Source organism: Indicator indicator, chromosome 2, assembly GCF_027791375.1.
Source record: "Indicator indicator isolate 239-I01 chromosome 2, UM_Iind_1.1, whole genome shotgun sequence".
NCBI classification, from domain to species: domain Eukaryota; kingdom Metazoa; phylum Chordata; class Aves; order Piciformes; family Indicatoridae; genus Indicator; species Indicator indicator.
The window spans coordinates 55,345,857-55,361,276 of NC_072011.1; the positions used below are offsets into that span (position 1 = coordinate 55,345,857).

Sequence of the window (15,420 nt, forward strand, 5' to 3'; positions counted from 1 at the left end):
GAAGAAAGAGCCCCTGGGGGTCTTTGGGTATACCCTCAGGTGGGGAGAAGGGAAGTGTTGGGAGGCCTTTGGGGGCATGGTGTAAGGGACTCTGTACGCTTTGGGATATCTTTGCCACTACGCTTTGTAGTTTTCTGTAGAACACCAATTGCTTTTCCATTTAAACTTCCCATTGCTCTCTAATCCACTTGTATGAGTGTCATTCGTTTGTCCCTCTCAGGGCAATAGAGGATCTGTCTGGCTCTAAACCAAGACAAATATCTTTATCAACAGCCTGGAGGAGGGGATTGAGAGTACCCTTAGCAAGTTTGCTGATGATACAAAACTGGGGGGGGTTGGTTGACACCCTGTCAGGCTGTGCAGCCATCCAACGTCACTTGGAGAGCTGGGTGCAAGCAAACCTCATGAAGTTTAATAAGGACAAGTGCAGAGTCCTGCATCTGGGGAGGAACAAGTAGAAGCACTAGTACAGGTTGGGGACTTCCCTGCTGGGAAGCAGCTCCACAGAGAAAGATGTTGGAGTCCTAGAGGACAGCAAGTTCTGCATGGGACAGCAATGTGCCCTTATGGCCAAGAGAGCAAATGGGGTGCATCAAGAAAGGTGCATCCAGCAGGGCTACAGAGGTTCTTCTACCTCTCTACTCTGCCCTGGTGAGACCACACCTGCAATACTGCTTCCAGTTTTGGGCTCCCCAATTCAAGAGAGACAGAGACCTGCTGGATAAAATCCAACAGAGATCCACAAGGATGATTAGGGGACTTGAGCATCTCCCCTATGAAGAGAGACTGAGGTCCCTGGGGCTATTTAGTCTTCAGAAGACTGAGAGGGGATCTCATCAATGTGTATAACTATCTGAGGGGTGGGTGTCAAGCGGAGGGGACCAATCTCTTTTCAGTGATGCACACTGATAAGACAAGGAACAATGGGTTCAAACTTGAACATAGAAGATTTCACATCAACAGGAGGAGAAACTTCTTTACAGTGAGGGTGATGGAGCACTGGAACAGGCTGCCTAGAGAGGTCATGGAGTCTCCATCTCTGGAGACTTTCAAAATCCACCTGGATGCACTCCTGTGCAGACTACCCTAAGTGATCCTGCTGTAGCAGCAGGGTTAGACTCGAACTTTTGTGGTCCCTTCCAACTTCTAATGTACTGTGATCTCATTTTTAACGTGCATGTTCAGGTCAGTGAGAATGACAAAAGCTCTCTCGAGGCTGATGTTACATGTACAGTCAACTTTCTCCATGCAGCAATGTCCTCACACAGAGAAGCGCATGTCTGAAGACAGGAGAGTTGTTGAACAGAATCTGAACACCAAAAGAGCAGCAAAACCTAGCAGAGCCAGGTATCAACACAGCACCTGCATTCCTCAAAGAGCCCACCTGGGACAAGAACGTTATCTGGTGCTCCAGAGCTAAAGGCTCTAAACTCAGACATGGTTTAGGGGGCACTAAGCTTCTTGCAGAGGAAAACCTTTTGAGTGTCTGTCTCCCTTTCTTCCAAATATATCACAAAACTTGCAGCATTAACAAGCTCACGGGTTAAGAACAATACAAAAGACTTAAAATTGTGTCCAAATCGACACAAGTTTCTTGTTGCTAGCATACATCAAGCTCAGAACAACAGGTTTATTTAAAAATACACTTTATTTACAAGACATTAAAACTTCATTTTGAAAACAAACAAACAAAAAATATATATAGCTATACATAAAACTTGAAGTACTTTTTCACTAATAGTTAATAAAACCACAGTGAGATTTACAATTCATTGATTCATCAATCGTGGAAATTACATTTTGGTACCTTATTTAAATCACATAAGAAACGGAAAACCTGGAGGAAACTTTTCAGCAACACAACTCCATAATGTAACATTCTTATTCAGTGACATCTTCATATCAAGGTTATCACTCTTCAAACACAGAAAGTGTTTCCACTGTACAGCAGAGTAAGTAGGAGAACCTATAGAAATCTTCATAGCTTTTGAATTATCTTTTCAGAAACATCCCTTTTACCTGCTTTACAATTAGCTGATTCAAGCTTTCCCCAAAGGTGTTAATAAATGACTAATGACCCCTACTGATTTCATTATATCTTCTTAGGTTTAGGAACCAATTTCTTTAAGAATCTGGTTCAGGTAGAGTGTTTATAAAGAATAAGAGTATATATAAATATGTATTTATATCTCAGGATGACCACTTAGACAACACTTCGACACAGACCACAGGATATAAAATAGTCCTTGGAGCAGCTCACATCAAGCCATCCATAGACCTTGGGTGGTGAACTTCACTTTGGGGATGATTCAGATACTGGCATATTCTCTTCAAAGTTCAGAATGAAAAGGAGCATTCAGGACAGTAAGTGTTATAAATCAGGTAAGACAGGGGGAAAGAATAGGAGGAACTAAACAAGGTCCAAAAGTGGTTTGCAATGGTAAGGTGCATCACATAGTAAAAAACAGAAAGTGGGTGAATTTTAATAAAATACAATGCAAAAAAATAACCAGTGCATAACAGAGGTATTTCTAAACTGTATCATAGGTACACCACCATGATTGGCAGGGTAGCAAAACCATATTGCTTTTATTGAAGAGACAACATGGAAAACAAAGAGAAAAAAAAGGCAGTTGCACTACAAGCCAAAATAAGTGCCACAGAGAACACAAGGAAGTCAGCTGAAAATCTGCTAAAACAAAAGTAAAACTCCCCAAAATAGCATCAATTATTCTTTACATAGAAGAGCAAAGCCAAGACTTGTATTTAGAGAGTTACAGAAGGGAAAAATAACAGTCAGATTGGCATGTTTGGCACACTTGAAAAGGTGACAAAAAAATATTCACTTTAAGAAAAGGTCCAGTAAATTGCTTCTGCATTCAATGTCATGTTCATTCATTCCTGATTTCACTTTTACTCCAGGCAAGGCTAGCAAATGTTTTGTTGTCCTACAGCTACGTGACATGTAGGACTGGTTATGGAGCAGAGAGCCACATTAGCTGGATAACCAGCTGATAGTCACCTGTGTATCACAGAATAGTAGGACTTGGAAGGGACCTTCCTGTCAAGGCAGGTTTTGAATGCCTCCAGAGACAGAGGCTCCACCACCTCTCTGAGGAGCCTGCTCCAGTGCTCCACCATTCTTAAATTAAAGAAGTTCCTCCTCAGAGAAGGAGGAACAGATAGGGGCAATCATTGGGAACAAACTCAAATGCCATGATGATGCAGACATAAGGGAGTACTTGAAAAGGACAGAGTAGCACAATCAACCTGCAATGGTCAGAAATGTTATGACACTGAAATGGAAGGGAAAACAAGGCAATTAAGTTAAAGAGGCCAGAAAGAAGATGCAACATGCTACAAAGCTGCATTCAGAACAAGTGCCCATAGTTAAAGGCAAATACTGAAATATACTGTATTTCAACATGAAGTAAGCCCACTTCAAGAAAATTAGAAGATAAATGCCAAGAACTGAAGGGAAATAAGCCAATATACACACTGATTAGATTAAAGTCTTCTACAGAATCAGACAGAAGACATCCAATACAGCCTAGCCATGTAAGTGAAAAACATTTTGCTGCAGGACTCAAAGGCAGGCAAGGATATTGAGTCAGAATCCTTAGGTGAATACCCTGAAAGTCCCTACATGGAAAAGAATCAAGGTTCATCTCATCAGTAACACAGCTCTGTTGGTTTTGCTTGCTTAAATAATAAACCAAAATTTAAATCTGCTTGTTTTCTAGACCTGAAGATTTCTATAATCCCTGGTATTTTCCTATTTATTCCCAGGCAACAATTACAGTACATTCAGCCAGACAAGAAAAAAAGTTTCAGAATGTTGCTTCATTGTACTTTCAGGTGACACCACTTCTAAAAATAGAAAAATAGATAGCCCCAGTTTTACAAATACTGGAAGGACAAAAGAAAAAGGTGGTCCATTCTGTTCAGCTTTCTGTAATTCCAGAGTAAACAATACTGCCATTCCATGTTTCAACCATTTAATAAAATGTATACATTAAAAAAAAATTGCCTGATTTAAGACACAAAAGCATAAATATGAAAGTGTGCTTGCTTCACAGGATGTCTAGAAACTGAGCTCTCCTGTAGACTTTGTTGTTATTTTGGGAGTCTTCTATTCCAGTTCTTAAAAAAACAACAACCTATAAATATGCTTTTTATTTGCACCTAAGCATTGACACTTAAAACACCATCATCATTGCAAATAAGGACAAAGAGGAGAAAGGGCTGCCTTACTTTATGCCACAGGCTTTTAAAAGACAGAGCAAGTCTTAAAATGTTTCCTGATTTACATTAATTCGTGCAATAACTGCCAAGCAAGATCCTGCTGCTTTCACCTCTGCTGCTGCCAACAGAATCAAAAGACTGCAGGATCAAGCTTTTAATTATGCTAACACATATTTCAATTTATATAGTACAAACCTACAATGGAAGGCTATCAAATATATTAGTTCACCTATGAATGTGTGCAAAAAAGGGAACTCCAAATCTAGAAATGTGCTATTTAGACTGCAACTGCTGCTTCAGTAAATATCATTTTCCAAGCAGAAAAATATCCTGCTGTGAGTTTTAACATTCATAGAATCATAGCATGGTTTGGCTTGAAAGAGACCTTAAAGATCATCTACTCCAACCCCCCTGCCATGGGCAGGGACATCTTCCACTAGATCAGGTTGCTCAAAGCCCTATCCAAACTGACATTGAACACTTTCAGGGAGGAGGTATCCACAATCTCTCTGGGCAACCTGTTCCAGTGCCTCACCACCCTCATGATGAAGAAGTTCTTCCTTACATCTAATCTCTACCTACTCCCTTTCACTTTAAAGCCACTATCCCTTGTTAAGTTAATGAGTATCGACAGGACATCATTGTCCATGCTAATAAGGAGCTGGCTGCTTTCAAGTTAGCCTTACAAGGAGGTCCTGGTATTTTCCCAGTGCAGGCAGGAAATCAATTTGCCCTTTCTGTTCACATGTTACTGAGACAAAGACACTACTATTTTATATAAGTGTCCCTGTGAATAAATGAATAAAATAGCCTGGCCAGGCCACATAAACCATTCTGCTTTTGACAGCAAAACGTATTTGAACGCTTCTGGATCTGATCTGCACAGCCAGTGAGGCTAAGCACTACACCCAGTGTTGATTAGATAATGGGTCTCCTCTCCCAGAAACCTAGAAAACACATCTAAGCCAAATCCAGCACTGGTGACAGGGCACGTCGTCTTCTTTTCCCTAAGGTACTCTCGCATGCCTTCAAAAAGAGCAAGCAGCAAAAAGATAATGGAACTGCTTCACTAAATAGACTTTGAAATACACCTTTGGGCAGGGGGAGAAGGGGCAGGACAGAGAGGAGGGCCTAGCCCTTTAAAACAAATAAACAAGAAATAACTGAGACTAAACCTGGAAAAAAATCCCTGCGTTTTTTTTTCAAAGCTCCCTCTAAGTGATAATACTGCATACAACATTTCAAAGGGACTTTCGTAATTAGTACGACCTTAAATAATGTCTTAACAAGAGAACTGCAGAATTTTAACTGCTCATAATAAACACATCAGCTTATTTATTCAGCATGAAAAATGACAGACACTCGAGGTTAAAGATACTGCAATCATCCTGCACAACGATGAATTTAGGTCGTGGATATCATAACTTCTGTTGTGAGGAGACAAAAGATTAAGAATAGAAAGACTGAATTGTACAATCACAACAGAGAACAAGGTAAAAGTTAATTGGATGACTCTCTGCATTTCCATTTGCTAGAATCTGTACAGACAATGATAGTACTTTGCTTTCATGACAAGAATTCTATTCTTCAGCGTAATTATCTGTGATTAGGCTAGGACTCCAGTATTACCAGTGGAGAAGCAACACCAACTTCTGCTCTGTCCCTAAATACAGGAGTCAATCAATAAAATAATGCAAGTCAAAATTCCTGAATGCTTCCCCTCTTCCTTAGACACTCTTCATTTCATTCACAAACCCCCCTGGCCAGAAGCACAAGTCTTACTGCTAAACACAAACTGCCTATGCAAAAATGGGGTTTCAGGATCAGTAAAGCATCTCTACTGAAGTCCTTTATAAACGTACAGTACTTCAGCCCAGTACAATGATTAACTGGCCACAAGGCTTTCAGGAAATGGCTCACTTCAGCAGAAAAGGCCAGAGTTTTATTCCCAGTGCCACTGGCCATTAACTGCAAGCATCAGTGCAGACAGCAGCATGCCCCATCCACTCTAACAACAGAGATTCACACACGGGTTGGTAAGGAACTGGGTTAGGCTGCACCAGAAAAACCTCAGACAAACACAATGCCCTTCATGGAAATATTAATACTTATTTCAGATACAAGGGGGTTTAGGTGTGTTTTGGTTTACAGCTAAAGCACAGAAATCTTGTTGCCACAACAACTTCAGCCACAACCACCAATGACCCCCCCTCTTCCCAGCCAGGATATGTTTGTTCTATGAAAACACTATGTGGAATGGAGCCTAAAGCCGTGTGCTGCCTAACTGTGGTTTGTCATTGGGCCTGTCACCATTTTTCACATTTTTAATGATATCCTCTGCCAGTGGGTACTCGACAGGTATTTCAATATGATTTTTACTTGAACCATTGTCTCTGTGCAGCACAGAAAGGGAACTATCATTTTTCTCAGTGCAGCCATTAGTTTTAGCCAGGGAAATCTCCCGTTGGCTGCAGCACAGCTGAGAGTCACAAGATTTTGAGATGCAGGGTGAGCTGCACATGAGCTGGGAGGTCTTGTGGTCAATGTACTCAGGCTGGATGGTCACAGAATGGATCCCTGCGTCATGGAAAACCTTCCGTATTTTATAAGCAGCATCTTGGTAATCAGTAGGTGTTTGGCACTTGATATGAAGAGTAGCAATATTCTTCCCACCTGCAAGCTCCCAGACATGCACCTCATGAAGGCTGATAACCCCTGGTACATGCCCTAGTCTGTCAGCTGGAAGACATAAGAGAAAGATATTAGAGGTTTTGTTGTACTGATTAAGTAGGGCTCTTAATGAGAAAGCTACTATCTGAAAACAGCAATCCTCAAACTATCTTTTAAAAGAGCTATACTCAGTGAAAGTTGTGTATTCCCAACTGCCTCCAGATGACACAGGCAAGCCACCTTTCCTTCTAGGTTCATGAGTCCCTCAAGCTCCCTAATGGCAATTAACCATTCTCATAGAAGTAACGTTAGAGCACCATTTCCGTGGACAAGGCCCCACATCTTATGGTTTCTTTAGTCTCAAACATGGTGCAATTTCAGAAACAACCAGTGCTATCTTAAATTAACCAGTGTGAACAACACCAGAGAGCTACAAAATTAAACAACCTTAATGGAATTTCTGAGCTGACTTGGAAGCCTTTCAGAAGAAGCCACTGCAGAGTCGGAAAATACCATAATTCAGTGTTGTTTCTTTCACAAACAGCCCACACAAAGCATTAACAGCTGAAAGGCCTGGTATTTTTGATGTATTGTTGGAGTACCACATTCTCAAAATTCATGCTTTAACTAATCCAGGGAGATTTGAGTCATGTTGCTAGGACACAGGCGTGTGACTATTTCTCACGGTTCTTGAGAATGTAGAGCTATTATGAGTAGATAATCCAAACATGTTAGCCCAGAAATAACATGCATCAAAACATGTCAACAGGATTGATAGCATTTCAATGACCAATCTGACTTACTCAGTAGTTGCATATTGACACCTTTGGGAACCATCTGCAACAAAATAACTGAGGTCTCCTTGATAAGTGGGAATGCAGAAGACAAGATGATGAACACCATAATTATTGTCAGGCTTGGATCGATGTAACACTGCCAATTACATGGAGCATTCTCCAGAGGAAGTATGTGGAAGATTGTAGCAGCAATTACCACAACCACAGACCCAAGTGCATCTCCCATAACATGCAAAAGAACACCTGAAACAAATGGCACAATTTCCATTAGTGGGTTTGGTTGTGGGTTGAGGGTTGGGGTTTTTTTTTTTTTTGAGAGGAAGAGGGACAGAGAGTAGTGCTGCATTTTTCAAGTTTCTTCTGCTTCACATGAAAACCACAATATTCCAGGCACTAACATCATAAGCAAAGTCCTTAATAACAGCTTTCAGAACAAAACAGTAAAGGAAATACTGACTCTGAACCACAGCTGCCTAAGTGGGATGCATTATTAAACATGTAGGATATGCTGGCAACTGCGGTCCAACTGCAATGCCATGGCAACATCAAACGTGTTCATTTAAATGCCCACAGATTATTAAGAGATCTTGGCACGCTGAATCTCAATTCTCAATTAAAAATTGATGATTAAATCTATGTGTTCTACTCTGAAAGCTAAGAGAGTGACAGACCAGCCCTAGTAACAGTCAGTCCATCAGCTCCCACGACACTGTTGAAACCCAAAAAATTACCTAAGTGAAGCCTAAGCCCATGCCTATGGCTACCAATGCCCTCAAACTCCAATTTGCAGATCCAGCTTGTTTACTAGTGATACTAACACTTGTCCCACCAACATTACTATCCCTTAGACCTCCCCAAAACAACAGAATCAGGTGTGGGGGTCAGTCACATGAGACCACAGTCTAATATGTGCTTGTTCTACTCTAAATTGAGAGGAAGGCTGGCTACCACTTTTCACATCTGTCACAGGCCCTTGTAACAACACCTTTTTCAACTGCAGTGCCCTTACAGATACAGTAACCAAAGTTGTCATCTTGCTATAAAGTTACAATAATCTAAGAAATAATTTTTCCTTTTTTTCTTTTGTTTTTTGTACCCTTCCCTTTTCTTTTTCCCGTGCAAATGCACTATTTTTGTCAACCTTTACTGTTCAGACTCAAATTCCTTTCTAATTGATGTCTAATTCATAACCTAAGTACATGAAGTTAATTTCTTTGTCAACACTTTTCATTCAGAGCCTGTGAAAGAATGAAATGGACCATCTTCTTTTACCATCCCTATAACAGGCACTTTCAAGAGCTTCACCACAATTTAATGACTTCTTCTGGGCTGGAGAAGCTGTAAAAAAGACTCCCTCTGAAACACATTCAGCAACACAGCAAAGAGTTTTGACTTTTTGGGCATGCTGAACACGGAATTAGATCTAGAGTTGTGTCTCTGCTGCTGTTTTTTGCCAGCTCTATGCATTAATATTGATCTTCTGTGTGAGCAATGAAGAAAACAGCCACTCGAGGTCCTTTGAATCACTTGGGTCAGATAAGAAAGTACAGGCTTTCAGTGAGTCCAGCCCTTTCTGCTGGAGTCAGGCATGTTCTGCCCCATTTGGCAGACTCCCACAGGGTTTTACTCCTCCTAACAGTGTGGCAGTGTTTTCAGTTCCAAATAATCCCAATTCAGCATAGGCTATCAGCTATTGCACTAACAAGAGAGACAGGCAGGATGCAATTGCCAAGGCAACTAACTAGAGAACAGAGCTTTAAAAGGACAGGAGTAGGTTTCATAAAGCCCTCTTTTGAATTAAGAAAAGAGTAGGTATGGCAGAATTTTGGTAAAATATTAATTAAGAGTATGAGATTTGGAAAATGCTTGTTGTAACATCTTGGTTACATTTCCCTACTGATCCCCAAAAGCTGCAGTTATAAGAACTGAAAATGATTTTTTATTAAATAAAATCAGTATTGTAAGACCATAGGCAATGTATAGCTTCCAACAGCCTGTGCTGGAAAGTTTGAACTACACTTCATATGCTCAAAAACAATTTTACAGTACAATAATCAATATGGATTCCTGTTCCTACTACTTTTAAAATCAAGGAAGCAGATCCTCAGCAAATCCATTTGGTCCAGCCATGTTTTTTTCAAGGAAGCTCCAATTCTACAATGTACAGAATCTTTTGCCAAGTGATTATGAAGTATAGCTCTATAATTAACTTTGAAGGGAAAACATAGATTTTGAGTCAGAACTTTAAAGCCATGTATCTGTAGCACTAGCTACAGAAGCAAGGAATGTTTGCAAGGCCAAGAAAAATAGATTTTGCAAAGATGACATACCAAAGTAGCACTTCAATTAAGAAAAAAAAAAAAAAATCTCTTTTTGTGAATTGACAAGTGTCTTAAAGTAACTGACACAAAACTCCTTGTAAGCTTCTAGCATCATTAAGCCTAAGCACTGTCATTTAGGCAAGTAAGGTCTTCTCTAAAAATATACTCATAGGTTTCTTATTCTTCTCTCCTCCAACCCTGAAAGTGACAGTTTGCTTTTCCTGTCCCAAAAACCTTACCACTATAAAGCCATGACATCCAGTGACACCAGTTTCTAGACATTCGGGAAAGTCTTGTGGCTCTAGCATGTGGTTTGATTTCCAAAGTGTCTTTCGTTACAGACACATTTGTGTAACTCTGAAAACACTTTTTTTTTTTTTTTTTAAAGACAGATGGGCAGGTTCACAGCAGAAAACCAAGAAAACAAAACAACAACAACAAAATCAACAACAAAACAACTCAGGTGCCTGACTGCCATGTCAGCTTCTTAAACTGAATTCATGTGATGCCAGCTTACATGACTTTGAAGGAATATGTGATGCTCAGAGGTGACCACAAAAAGTCTGAAACTACTATTCTGTTTCAGCTTTCTGACAGCCTTGGGGACAAACTCAGTGATTAATATACTCAATGATACTTGCCTTAGTCTCTGCTCAGAATAGGTAAATAAATGTGCATGCACATAAACATCTATACAGAGAGAGAGGCTTTGTTAATTTATTCCTGGAAGCAGCTATACTGTTTCACCTCACAGCCACTCAGAGACCTCGTAGATTGCAGTGCAAGAAAGGCAAATACTGTCACAGACCCTCTCAGGGACATGGTCACAGTTCAAGGACCTGGAAAAACATGGTGCTGAAACTGGTGCTTCCTCATGCTGACAAAACATTATCAGCCTTGGGATTTAAAGAAACTCTGTTTTCTGCCCAAAAGCATGTGAAAGTTGAGAACTACTCTGCTACAGCAGTGACACTCAAAGCAGCAACTCATAGCTACCTGCTTTACCTTCCTATAAGGCCTCTAGTGACTTCAGTTTAGTGTAGCAAGTGCCTCCTTAGTGCCTCCTTTCAAAAAGTTTAGCTGTATTCTTCTAAAGAATTAAAATCAAAAGTGAGCACACATAGCATAGATAATAACAAAATAGCATGATGCTGTTTTGGCTCTATTTCATACCAGAATGTTTCTGCTAAATGTAACTGCTAAATGTAACTGAGTCCATATACATAGAAGAGCCCTGGGCTTTGGCTCCATTCTTACTGATATTAGAAACAAACCAAACAGAAAGGGTTTAAAGTTAAAATAAAATTAGCAGTATACTTCCATGCTATACCTCTGATGTTCAAGGCCTCAGATTTTTTCTCTTTTTTCTTCTCAGGCCCCTCCTCAGGGCTTTTTTGGTCATTTGGTGAATCACCTGCATTCAAAGAAGAAACGCTGTGTTGTGTATAAGTTCTACAAACAGAAAAAACACCAACCTTCTCAAAACCAACTTATTTCAAAGATGACAGTAAAAAAAAAGAGCTCCAAAACCCAAGCCAAAACATTTCCCATGCAGCTCTCTGAGCAACACCTCCCTCCCCCATCCCACGGGGCCGCCCAGCAGCCCGGTGTAAAGTACAAGGTGAAGGAGGCGGCGGGTATCTGAGCGAGGTTAGAGCAGTTCCCCGCTGCCTACGCTTGGGTTTGGGGCTCAGAGGATGGGTCCAGCAGGATGGGACCCCAGGGTTCTGGGGACACACAGGAGGACAGAGAGGGACGGGAAGGATGCGGAGGGTGAGGAGAGGTGCGGGGACACGAGGGGAAGGCAGAAGGGCGGCTAGGATGCAGCCGAAAGGCACCTGCTTGATCCGCCTCCCCAGCCGGGGTGCTGCCGGGCACAGCACGCAGCGCGGCGGCAGGGGGAGGCGGGACGGACGGGCGGCGGCGACGGCGACAGCAGGCGCCCCAGTCCTGGAAGACGAGCAGCCCCACTAGGTTGACGGCGAGGCCGAGGGTGCCAACGATGAGCACCAGCTGGGCATCGTCGATGCGCTCGGGCCGGGCAAGACGGAGGATGGCCTCCACGGAGATGGTGAAGCAGAGGGCGGTGAGGAAGACGGCGTTGCTGAGGGCCCCCACTGCCTCGGCGCGGCTGTAGCCGTAGGTAGCGCGGGGACCCCGGCGGCTGCGGCGGGCGATGCGCCCCGTGGAGAGCCCCACACAGAGGGAGATGAGGTCCGAGAGCATGTTGAAGGAGTCGGACACGAGCGCGATGGAGTTGCCCAGGTAGCCCGACACCAACTCGGCCACGAAGAAGCCGGCCGTGAGCACCAGCATGAAGATGAGGCGACACGTCTTTCCAGAGTACCGCCCCATGGCGACGGCGGCCAGGCCCACCGGTGCCTCTATCCGCGCTAGTGCCGGACCATGCTCAGTCACCAAGCAAGCAGCACCGCCAAACCCGCAACAAGTGCGGTCAGCCCAGCCCTTAACGCTGCCGCCCTCCCGTCCGCACCAGACTCCGCCCGGCGCCCTGCCCCGCGGGGAAGGCGTCGGCCGCCCGCCCGCAGCCCGCACCGCCCCACCGGCACCGCCCCACCGCCGTCAGCACCGGCGACGCGATACGGGGGTGGGAGGGTGCTGGAGAAACCCACTGTTGCCCGCATGCCCCGCTCCGGAGCCGGTACAGGCGTCGTGGCCCCGGATGGGTGGCTGCGGGGAACCCTTGCATCCCACTCGCCCTTCGCCGCCACCAGCATAGCCACCAGCAATGATATCACCACTGGCGTCGCCACCTGTACTGGCATCGCCACCGGTGCCGCCGGCCCAAGTGAGGAACTACGGGGGATCCCCACTGCCTGCCCGTCCAGTGGCTCCACGGCCCCAGGTCTTTCAGGTTGTTAGAAACGACCATTGGTGATATGAAATAAATAAAACGGGAAATAAAACAGCAGAGAGGAGACACAGAGCTGGCACTGCCAGCTGGAAAGTTCTCATTTGTGTAGGCAGAACAGAACCAGCCAGCCAAAACCAAAACGCTGTCCAGCATTGCTCTCCAGGGCGCTGGCTACCGCTGCACTGTCCAAATACAGTGAAGTTTCAGTGATGGACCCAATAATTCTGCTCCTTTGGTGCTTTCTTGTTAGCTTAAGTGACAAATCAAAGGATAGAGTGCCATCTACTGAACCAGGTAACTGCTTGCTTCTAGTCTCTAAAAAGGTATGTCACCCTAGTGGCCATGAATCAGTCATCATTCTAAGACAAAAATAATTTCACACATATTTTTTAACCTACAGAATAATCTATAAGTGTAATAAGTGAGTGAACCTCTGTATTGTGTTTGTAGATGGATTTTTTGTTGTTGTTGTTATGACAGTTCTTGGGACACGAGAATGGAAAAAAGGACAAAGCTAGACTACTCATACAGCGTTTCAAGATGAGGGAAGCAACTGAATACTCAAAGGAAGTGCTGGGAAAGTAGATCATCTTCAGCTGGGGTTGCCAGTAACAGAACTGGACCCCAAAATAATAATGTAGGATAAAAGATGTAAAATGTAAAGAAAATAATGTCCTTAAAATTATATCCTGTGAGATCCTGGAGTATTTCAATTATGCAAGAGGCACACCAGTGCTGGAGTGACTGCTTCAGCAGCTACAGTTCACACTGAAGTGATACCTCAAGGATTTCACCACACTTGACAAAGTACACATCACTATCAGATAACAATACAGCATGGCCAGGGAACACTGTCCTACCAAAGCTATTCTCTGCAACTAGATAGTCAGCAAAGGCCTCTGGAAAGTCCTCTTTATTCTAACTGAAGCAATTACATTGTTACTGCTATTAACTGTTTGATCCTTTGCTTCAATGTGTCTTTCAAATGAGGCCTCTCAATTCCACCTAAATTCTGTCTACACAACCAAAGTATTTTTTTTTTTTTTGTCTTTTTTTCTGCATATATCCCAAGATGTATCTTAACCTCAGGAGTGGAATTCAGGAGCTATTGAAGCACATCCCATGTGTCTGCAAGGATTAACACATACACACCTCCCACATGCCCAAGCAATGAAAGTACCCTGCAATATTCAAATTAACAAATGCTTCAAAATAAATATATGGAAAAGAACCATAAGAACAAACACAAGAGTAGGAGCAGATAGCATAATTTACATCCATGCAAACTTCAGCTCTATAATCACATCTACCAACATAAGATGAGAAATTTTAAACAGCTGTGCAGGGCATAGGTTGGACAAAAAGAAGAAAGATAGATCTAAGATTTAGAGGAAGTAATAGTCTATTAGATCTAAATTTTAAAATGACAGACTATACCTTCTTTACTGAAATTAATGGAATAAAATTCTGCCTCTGACACTTACAGCCAGACCCAAGCATTCACTGAAGCCCAGCTCATTGCACCTGCACAGAACTGAAAAGAATTTTCAGTGATTCTTATTTTAGGAAGATATACAATACAGTAGCTCCTCCTGTGCAAATAATCCTCCTGTGCAAAACAGACATTAATTCTCTTCAGGGAAAAACAAACAACAACAACAAAACTCCAAACATGTCAAAGCCCTTAATTCACTTCAAAAACATAAAAATATCACAGTCCCTTTGAAGAAATAGTGCTAAAATAACTATTTTCAGCAAATAAGGCTGTGACTAGCTCCCCTGACATGGAGCACAATTACAGATGACTCACTGAAGAAGCAGTCAAAAGCAATACATGTTCAGAGCCTCAGCTCAGAAGCTGTGTCTGCTGTACCACTTCTTCTTCTCCACTGCCGCCTTCTGTCTGTCAAGATCACACATCTCAATCTTCCTCTCACAGCACATCATCAGCCTGAAAACTACACACTGACATAGAATCAGAGCAATGTTTGTGATGCATTAGATCAGAGGTTCATCTCTGAACTATTTCCAGTTCTCATCTACACCTTCGGAAGATGAGGGGATGAACACCTGCACAGCATACAAGACACAGGTCAGCAACTGATTCATACAGAGGCAGAGCAAAGGTCCCTACTATCTCCTTTCCCCTTTTCCTAGTTCTGCCTCATGTTTGCTTTTGTCTTCTGAACATTTAGCAGACATCTTTATGGAATGGATCATTGTCTTCCGCTTTCTGTTTCTCCTTTTCGTTCGTTCATGCAAGTGCTTGTCCTTTCACACTATGGCTGCTTAAAAAACTTCTTGGAAACCCAAGTTTTGCTCACCCCACTATGCATACAAGCCTCCCTGTCTCTCTTCATCTAGACACCACTATCACTTCAAGATAAACAACTCCTAAAACTGTCATCTGAACAAAGCTACACTAATCTTTCCTATTCAGTAAGTCACCGCTTCACATACATGTTGTTACTTATTGTTAACAAGAATAATTAATTTATCTTAATCTTCAGAA

The 15,420-nt window shown here is 42.5% G+C and overlaps 1 protein-coding gene across 1 annotated transcript; it reads right to left on the reverse strand.

Moving 5' to 3' along the window:
- Positions 1 to 1,712: 1,712 nt before the first annotated feature.
- Positions 1,713 to 12,388, reverse strand: SLC30A10 (solute carrier family 30 member 10). Its single transcript, XM_054394646.1, has 4 exons — positions 11,872 to 12,388; positions 11,364 to 11,447; positions 7,719 to 7,955; positions 1,713 to 6,984 (listed from the first exon to the last, which is right to left on the reverse strand). Exons 1-4 carry the CDS (start codon positions 12,386 to 12,388, stop codon positions 6,509 to 6,511), a joined length of 1,314 nt encoding a protein of 437 aa, XP_054250621.1. The 3' UTR covers positions 1,713 to 6,508.
- Between the last annotated feature and the right edge of the window lie 3,032 nt (positions 12,389 to 15,420).